General features: G+C 39.1%; 1 protein-coding gene across 1 annotated transcript in view; it reads left to right on the top strand.

The window, feature by feature from the left end:
* Positions 1-4,455: 4,455 nt before the first annotated feature.
* The window catches only part of LOC104530033 (matrilin-2-like), a gene marked incomplete at its 3' end in the record, with an annotated part of 35,070 nt that continues 29,690 nt past the window's right edge, over positions 4,456-9,835 (top strand). Inside the window, exon 1 of the mRNA XM_029086618.1 lies at positions 4,456-4,522. Coding sequence (XP_028942451.1) covers positions 4,456-4,522 — 67 coding nt within the window. The remainder of the gene's footprint in view (positions 4,523-9,835) is intronic.

Below are 9,835 nucleotides of genomic sequence, written 5' to 3' on the forward strand. Positions count from 1 at the left end.
ACAAAGTGGCCCCTTCCCCCACTACCAAAAAATACAGCCCCTCCGCCCCCCCCCAAACCCAACACACCTGTTTTTCCAATTTCTTTTCAGGATGATCTGCCCAGCAGAGATAGGTACCTTTTTAAGCTACCTGAATGAAAAAGAGGTGGCCTTCTGGGCCAGTGGACCGTTTTCCCAATTCTGTGTGAAAGAAATTTCCCTGAAGTGGAAAGGAACAGATGGAAGGACACTGACTTCAGCATGAGCCACAGAGCATTCCTTCTCCCTTGACATTATTTAAGAGTTATCACAGTGAAGAGAACCAATCTTGATAACATGCACCATGCAGTAGAGAAGGTTATTGACTTGTCACCACGGACACTGCATACTCAGTAGTGTCTCTGTCCAAAACAGAATTCCAGGGAAAGATATTTGAAACAGGCTTGTATTGTTTTGAGTGCTGTCCAACAAAAGAAATAGGTATTTTACAGATGAAGTCTCAATTTAATTTTTCAGTATTTTTACACTGTAGTTCATGAAAACTGAAAATCCATAACAATGCATCAGAAAAAATATTCTCTTGGGTGAGTATATGGCTAAGCGAGCACAGGTAAGGTTGATAAGAAAACACCATGGAAATATTTAGCTCTTGCCTAGCAGCCAGTTAGGGAGCAAGGGAAGCCTGAAAAGATGAAGAGTCTATTTACTTACCATCTTCTGGGAGAATCTCCTTCTTTATACCAAACTTCTTCAAGACAGCTGCAGATATTGCAAGCAGCCCTTACTGGTTTGTACCTCTGTGAGTAGCAGTTGCCTCTTCATCATTAGGAGCTTCCTCATGCGTCCAGTGGAGCAGCGGGCTGCACTGACTGCTCTGAGGTTGCTGTGAAAGCCCTGCATAGGACCCTCTTCTCCCTGTCTCCATGGGTAGAAGAATGGAGCAGAGGAAGCCGGTGGATCTGGTGCTCAACCTGGTTGAGCTCCATGTATTGCCACACCTCCTCTTGGTGTCTTCTGCTTTTGAGGTGTTTGGGATGTTATACAGTGACTTGGTCTTGAGTCGGCACGGGGCATTTAGCTCTTGATGGTATAATGCTGAATTTCCCTGCTGTGACAGCTGGAATTAAAAAGCTTGAAACCTTTTTTCCAGGTAGCCATAAAAATATGTGGGTTTAACTTTGGTACTTTGGGACTATGTTTGTAGCCTGATAGAGCAAGGGTTAGCCAGAAATGTGGAGCTCTGAAGGGCTGTGCCAGCAGCCGGGCTTAGCCTGCTGAGAAAATGAGGTGCTGAATACCAGATGTGGTGCAATAAACACCATCCAGCTTCTAGAGTGAAAGCAGGGAACCTGTCCAGAAGACCCAGAAAGTAAACAGAGAACCGCGGGAGGAGCACATGCAGAGAAGCCGTGCAACCACAATACAAACTGGTCATGTAAAAATACAAGCAGCATTAGACACAAATGTGTACCTGGAAATAGAGCAAAGCACACCAGTCCAGACTGTCGTCACCTCAGGAGAACAGTACAGAAGCTTTTGGTGTGGATGAAAGGATGGCAGCAGACTTGGATTGGTGGTATCTGTTATCACATACACAGCCTTTGGCTTTGGGAGCTTGTTGGGCTTTTTCTCATTGCAAATGGATGCAGTTTCATCATGCTCTAATTTTTATTTTAGATTATCTTGTATATCAAAACCTGTAAGATTTTAAAACCTCTAAGTATATAAACTAAAGCTCTCCTCTCTTAAGGGTTGCTTCCTTTTGAAACAGTATTTTAGAATGCTGTTTGTTAGCGTAGGAGTGTGGTGATAATAGGTTTTTTTGTGAGAATTGGATTTTTTTTGGTGGAACTGTAAGTAAACTTATTTTCTGGTTATCAGGCTGGTGAAAATATTGAGATCTAAGGATCTAAGTTTTCTGAATCAAAATGAAATACTATTAAAGAATAGAAGTTATGTTAATATGTTTCAGAATTCTGTGACAGCTAATGAATAATTACTTAGGCATTTTAGTTTATATGGTCAGCTAATGATACAATATTTACATGCTATATAAACATTTTCCTAACAGAATTCAAAGACTTAAAATTGGAGAAAAAAAGTTGTGTTTTTTTTCTTATATCTCAAGTTGCTTGGGAGCAGTTGTGAGCCTAGTGAATTTGAAATTGCTAACAAATACCAAAAATTACTACAAAGGTATAAAATATGTTACATGCCAGAATGCAAGAATCCTGAGTCACTTCTTTATCATAGTTTCCTTTGGCACTGTGCTCTTAGTGGATGGTTCAGCAACATATTGTGAAGGTGCTCTGTCACATTAACCGTGGTTTGCTATTAACAAAGCATCAGGAACAGGTAAAATTGCTTTACTTAATTAGTGTGGGGATTAGCCCAATCTCCACAGCTGTTTAGGATGAATAGGAATGAGGGTGGGTTAGGCCACTGGTAACTGGGTAACAGCCAGATATCCCTTTTGAGTGATCTGTTCATGCCTGCTTCCTGGGATGGCCTTGCGAATAAGTATGAGAAATACACCTCTGTACTCCTTAGCTCTCTAAGCGTGGTTTCTGTGTTTCTAAAACATTGCTACTAGAACTTGCATATATCCTTGAGGTTCATTTGCTTTGTGTGCTGAAGAAACATACAAGAGAGAGAGGAAGCCTCATTGCAGAGCCCTGTGTTTGTTGCTGATGTCCTGAGAAGTGAGGAGACAACCTGGGAGAAGCTTTCATCAGGAATCTCCAGCCGTAGCAGCTGTTGCCTCCAGAAAAATTTAATGCCATTTTCAGTAGTGCATGCTGTTTGCAGTGTCCACCTGTTTCTGACTAGAGCACTGGAAATAATCTATCAATAGTACCATCCAGGTATCCATTCTACTAGGGCTCCAAAAATTTAAATTTGTGGCCAGTATTATAAGTGTCAATTTCTCTCTCTTTCCTAGTTTGAATGTCCTTAAATCACGTTTTGCCTGTTACTGAATAACATTAAACGTTTAAGCAAAGCTGGGCATTTTGAGTGCAAAGACTCAGTTCATTTTGCTCTCTGGCATATACACCAGAATATTGTGTTTGCATTTTGGAGATGCTGAGTAGGCTACACAAAAAGAAAAACAGATTGAAAGACAGAAAAATAGATCAGTGTATAATGGTTGTACGGGACAGACTGAAGATGTATAAAATCTCTTTATTAGAGAGAAAATATTTGCTTAGAATTTTCTGTTCTGCCAGTGAGTACCTCATGGTGGGAAAAAAATAAATTCTGAACTGCAGCATTTAGTTGCCTTCTGTTACAGATCTGTGGCTCTATGTGCTCATCAGATTTAGGACCTGTTAAAATTGTTTTCAACATCTTAGTTACTTAACCAAGAATTACTGTTAAAATTTGCATTGCTTGTTAGGTTTCCACTCAGTTTCAGTTTTTATCCATCTCTTGTGCACCTAGGGGAGCTCTTGACTAGGCTTCACCATACCATCAGTTCCAAGGCTCAATCTAGCACTTGTGAGATGCTCTCTTCACGACCCACAACAATAAAGTGTTGGAGGAAGGTAGAACGAATTGCCATCTGGGGAATCCCACCAACAGGGGACATGGCCAGAAGATGAGCCTTTAATGCATTGGTCTTAGCTTTCTGTTTGTAGGGAGAGTCACCATGGCTTTTGATGGTGCCCCAACAAACTCTTGGGCAGGAGTCATCTCTTAGTGCAGGAGTTTTGCCTGTTAATTTATTCCTCTGTATGACAAAACTTCTCTGTAATCTATGGCAAGCTCAATGCCAGTCCTCAGAAGTTTCCTTGAGTAAACAAGATTTGTTCTGCACTGTTATCTTCATGTTAGCAGCCACAGACAGTCTTCTGAAAAGGAAGCACAAACTGTCACCATTTCTCATTTATAGTTGCAGTTTCTGGAATATATTCCCTTCTCTTGTTTTAATTCTCCAAGATTTTCTGAAGCAACTATCCCTCAGACTACAAGAACCATTAAACTTCTGAAAAAATGCAACGAAGTGCTGAGTAGAATAATGAAAATGTATTTGTGTCCTCCTCAAACTTATTTATGCTCACAGGCTGACTGAAAAAAAAACTTCCTTTTCTTGCTTTAAGAACAATTGCTTGTTACAAATGATTGTAAAAGTCGATGTATTTTAAATGTTAACTATGAACTTCGACTAACAATCCTTATAAACACTATCAGGAGTCTGCTAACTGCTACTTTATTATGTAGAACTTCTTTCTTGAAGGTGTAGGTATTATTCTCTGCCAGTATATCTGTATGTTTGTATGTGATGGGAGGGAAGCAGTGCAGCTGTATGGCTGACATACTTAGTGTATCTTTCAGTGTAATCAAAGAGCTCATCTCCTTCTCTCCTTTATTGCAGTTTCACCTCCTTAAATGTCCGTCTGTTTCTTGAAGATGAGGAAAATGATTGCATGCTTCTTTCTGCTGTTGGGACATACGCTGCTTTCCACTGTTTCTATCATGGCAAAAGATCTCCCTGGAGGACATTTCATCCGAAGAAGGGATGTTAACTCACGATCTCTACTAGGTAAGTTACAAAAAAACCCCTTAAAAAACCCAGCCACAACCACTGAAGGCCATCACAAATACACAAGATAAAAGGCATGAGCAGCTGGCCAAACCTTGGCTGAGTTAGTTCATAATAAAAAGCAGGAATATGAGAAAGTTTGTTGACCAGTTAGCAGCTGTTGAAAGAAGGTGTTTACTTTTGGGGTACTAGATCTACTTTATGTAAGTGGTATGAAATAAATATTTGCTACAGGATTGTTGTCTTGGAAAAAAGACTATATTTTCACTGTTTAGAGAAAATGCATATTGGTCCATGGAGGTTCTGCCAAAGCTGCCTTTTACCATGCCAGCAAGTTGTAGCTGTCTGTATGGACATGCTGTGCATAAGGATGATTGAATGGAAATCAGTGGCTATTGAAATGAGGCTTGTCATTACACTACTTGATGTTAAACCCTTCATTTTGTTGGGTTAATTTTATTTCATAGAATCATAGAGTCATAGAATGGTTTGGGTTGGAAGGGACCTTAAAGGTCATCTAGTTCCAACCCCTCTGCCATCAGCAGGGACACCTTCCACTAGATCAGGTTGCTCAATGCCTCATCCGACCTGGCCTTGAACACTTCAAGGGAATAGCTTGTTTTTCCTCTTTTGCAAAAAATCTGAGCACTGGATCTAGCAGTTGTAGCTTGTGGCAGTCATATTTTAAAACATAAAGTTCATCTCTCTCTTGTTGATCATTGCCTGTATGTCATCAGGCAGTTTGCTGGTCAGCTTTTTCATCTGCTAACAGTTCGTGACTTAGAATCATTTTCTTTTGCTCATTGTTTAAAGCAATTGTCAGATTATGAAAACATAGCAGAGATGGGGTTTGGACATGGCCTATCATTAGGGATTCATGATACACATCAATAGTAGATGTAATAAAATATTTCTCTCCAGCCAGTGGGAGAGGTTAAGTGGCTTGCCTCCCCATAAAGGTCACTTATCCAGGGTGATCATGAGGAATGTGAAATGTCCTGCAACAGATGCATTGGGAAGAAAGAAGAAACAAAGCCAGAACGTGGGAGAATGGGTGACACAGAGGCGAGCACCAAGTTTTATCAGTGAAACTCTGCTTGAAACAAAACATAATCCTTTAAATATGTAGAATTCCATAAAGTACCATTCACAATTTGTCCTTTGTTAACTTACAAACATTGTTTTTCAATTCTTACAGAACAAATTTAAGTCAAATGACAATAGGTTTCCCTTTCTCATTATTCTTTCTCAAAACTATATGTGATCTTGAGACACCTGAGGTTCTACAACTAAAGGCTGAAATCCAGAGCTCTGAAGATCTAGTCCATCAAAAAAGATGGGTGTGGAACAGTAAAGAGAAATACTCATGTTCTCACCTTCCTCAACAAGACTCTTAAACTTTCTAAAATCCTAAACCCTGAAATAGCAGCCCCTCCTGAATATTTTAGGGTCCCCAGAAAATACCCTAAGTGAAGTTATTACTCTAAGAAATATACCACCTGTCTCTCTAGAGAATGAATGAAATAGCAAGGTGTTATGTGGAGAAACTAAAAGGTGTCATGTTTCTAAGCTCGCCTTTTTTCCCTATGATTTTTTAAAAAATTGCTTTTATAGCCTCTTTTCATATTTTAAATAGTGGAAAATGTATTAAAAGAATTGGCACTCAATAGAAATAAAAAAAAAATAGATTAAATTATTTCTTTCTTCTTTCAAAAGCCAAGCGATTTGTGGTCCCTGCATTTGGAAAATTCTGGATCCCTATTCAGTTTGGCATGTGCAGGATGCAAACAATTCTGACAACTCTGACTGAAAGGACCTTTTCAAGACATTAAATGATGCAAGAAACTTGGGACATTCTCTGGTCCACCCCATAAAATTACGTGGCAGTTTGGAGTCAGACTCTCGGGCCTTGCATTCAGTTACAGTAAATTAGGTCACCTGCTTCAGATTCAGCAGTACATACAAAAGTGGCGTGGTTAAAACGTGCCTCTCTGTAAAGAACAGCATGTGTAGAATGCATGCCACTCTGCTGGAAAGATGCAGTGTTCCTTAAATTACATGAGAAAGAACGAGGCCAAACCATGATCTCAGCGACATCAAGTCTATTGACTTAATAAAATCACTCCAGATTTACAGCAATTTAACAGGGATTAGAAGCTGGCCCATTCTATATAATACATATATTCTAAACAGTAGAGGCAATGACAGTTGCTGCTGTTGTGGAAAAACTTGGTTGGCAGGCAGAAGCGAGCAGTATAGCTGCAGAGAACCAACAGATACCTGGAAAAGTAATAAAAGTTCAAGTTGCGGGGTGAGGTGGGATTGGGTGGAGATCTCTATGTTTTTGGGACTAAAATGAAGGATTATGATATGAAAAATAATTTTATTCCTTTTTTCTTCATTTTACCAATTTTTAAACCAAAAGTGTACTGCTATGATAACTATTTACTGGTAAAATACTGGTAGTGGCCATGTAAAGAAGAAAAAGTCCTGGCTCCAGGGAACTGACAATATAAATAAGGAAAATGGAATGGATTAAAAATTATGTGGGATTGTCCATATAGAGATAAAAGTACTTTGGGATCCAGCTTTAGGAAGATTTAATTTTTTGGCTGCCATGCACTAATACTTTATAGTTCTCTTAATTTTCTTGTTAGGGCTAATAGCCTGTATGTTTTAATGAAGGTTTCAGAAGAAACAAGCTATGTCTTTTCTATGTTTTTCTTATCCTCAGTCTTTCTGCTAAACCTCCATGTGTGTTGTTTTAATTTGGGACATCTTTGCATCACTTATTGTTTTTTAAAATTATTATTGCTATAACTAATAATTTCCATTAAAGATCTGAAATATTTTGTGCAAGGATCGATTGGACATAAAGTTTTTGGACATCTCTATGTGGTCCTTGAAAGTCAAACTGCTTTGGATAGGATTGGCTTTGCAGGTTTTTCTTTCTTTAAACACTGAATCAAACTTGAAAGTATTTAAAACTTGTCCATTGTTCCAGTTTAATTTTGTTAACGTTTTCTTAACTCTTTCTTGCAGCATTCTGACAAGAAAGAGTTAAGAAAACTCTTAACTCTTAGTTGCAGAACGTGTGTAGTTGCTTTAGAGATAGAAAGTATACATCTATTTCTCATAATAATAGAATTTGTATTAGATTGCTGGAAAATACTGTTTTAATGTAGGTGTGTTTATGTTTTAAAGGATCGCTTCCATAGTCCTGCAAGGTCTTGTGAAATAACAGAAAGAAATAGGATGGTCTGTTTGTCTTTCTTGTAGCAGAGAGCAGTCCCTTCTCCCCTTACATGATATATGAACTGTATTTTGCCTTCTCTTTCCTCATCAATAATTTGATCCTGAGTATTGTATCTTTGGCTTTATCCTGATTCCTTAAAGGAAATTAATCTTTTGTTTTAGAATCTTCTCTTTTAAAGATTTTATCAGAGCTTTGAAGAGATTTTCCTTAGCTCTCTGATGAAATAATTGTTCTTGCTGAGCGCAGCTGCTTTGTTAGATTACACACAGGTCACTGAGAGCACAGTTTGCCAGCTTAGCATTGCTTTCTGGATACTAAAGAAAAGCAGTAATGGAGATATACTTGGCTACACGGTTTTAAAGATAAATTATGTCTGTTACATTAGCTAATTCCTTTCAGGTATAATTGAAGTGAACTTCTGCACCTAAACAGACTGATCTAGAGCTGTGTCAGTTGTCCAGAGTGGTGATTTCCATACTGTGATTTCAAGGCTACAGTTAGAGGTCCACAGCATGTTTCAGCAGATTCCATGTTCAGCAGTAACATATGACCAGTACTTGCAAGATGTAGGTTTTTTTGGTGTTTGATGTTGTGGGTTTTTTTTGGTAGAGCAGATTTGGGACTTACACCCTGCTGCATCTTAATCTTTTATTATAAAACACAGCAAAGCAAAATTACAACATTGTGGACAAAAGTTTTTGTGCCTTTTTTTTTTCTTGTGAGCTCTGTTCTTGTAAACTTGGCCTGTATTTCATGTCACATGGGCATATATCTTTGGAGAGCTCTGAAGTGGATGGAGTGGATGGCAATAATTGAATAAGCTGTAGAATAATATTCTAAGCAATAACATTCTTTCTGTTCCTTGGGAATATAAAACATGCACCCACCTGTTTTTGAAAATAACTGTTTATATTGGGAGAAAAGCTAATTTAGGGGGCATTCCTTTAGATACTACATGATACCAGAAGAAAGAAACTAGAAGAGATTAACTAATACTGCACAAAACTGAAACAGAGAGGGGAAAGGAGGCCAAGAAGGAAATGTACTTGGCTCCTGTTCAGTAGAAACTGCTGCTAGACGCAAATGTCCCTGTCTGTGTTAAATTATATTTTGCAACAAAATATATAATGATTTATCTCTTGATTGTATATGTATGATTCCACTAATAATATGAGGAAGTAATATGAAGTACACAGAGTGCTCACTAAATTTATGAGTCACTCGCTACAGTCAGTGAAAGTTATTCCAAACATTCTTATGTCCAACTCAGTTCTTAAACTTCTGTGTATGTAACTTCAGAGCTCAAGAACATTATCAGGTTAACCATTCTGGGTTAAATTCTGCCCCTCTACTCCACTCTTGTAAGGCCCCACCTGGAATACCGCGTCCAGTTCTGGAGCCCCCAACATAAGAAAGACATGGACCAGTTAGAACTAGTACGGAGAAGGGCCACCAGGATGATCCGAGGGCTGGAGCACCTCTCCTATGAGGACAGGCTGAAAGAGTTGGGGCTGTTCAGCCTGGAAAAGAGAAGGCTCTGGGGAGATCTTATAGCGGCCTTCCAGTACCTGAAGGGGCTACAGGAAAGCTGGGGAAGGACTTTTCGTAAGGGCAGGTAATGACAAAACAAGGGGAAATGGGTTTAAGCTGAAAGAGGGGAGGTTTAGATTAGATATTAGGAAGAAGTTTGTCACTGTGAGGGTGGTGAGACACTGGAACAGGTTGCCCAGAGAAGCTGTGGATGCCCGCTCCCTGGAAGTGTTTAAGGCCAGGCTGGATGAGGCTTTGAACAACCTGATCTAGTGGAAGGTGTCCCTGCTGATGGCAGGGGGGTTGGAACTAGATGATCTTTAAGGTCCTTTCCAACCCAAACCATTCTATGATTCTATGAAATTGTAGCCGCAAATCGGAGGAGAAAATATGTGACAAAAGTGAGTCCAGTCTGTGATGCTTCTGTGGAGTGTAGATAAGATTTCTGTTTAGTTTCAGTTGAGTTCGTTGCACATTTATACACTAAGATCTGGCTAGTGGTCTCTAAATCCTGCTAATGCGGACTG

Source organism: Antrostomus carolinensis, unplaced genomic scaffold (assembly GCF_000700745.2).
Source record: "Antrostomus carolinensis isolate BGI_N321 unplaced genomic scaffold, ASM70074v2 scaffold20548, whole genome shotgun sequence".
Classification (NCBI taxonomy): domain Eukaryota; kingdom Metazoa; phylum Chordata; class Aves; order Caprimulgiformes; family Caprimulgidae; genus Antrostomus; species Antrostomus carolinensis.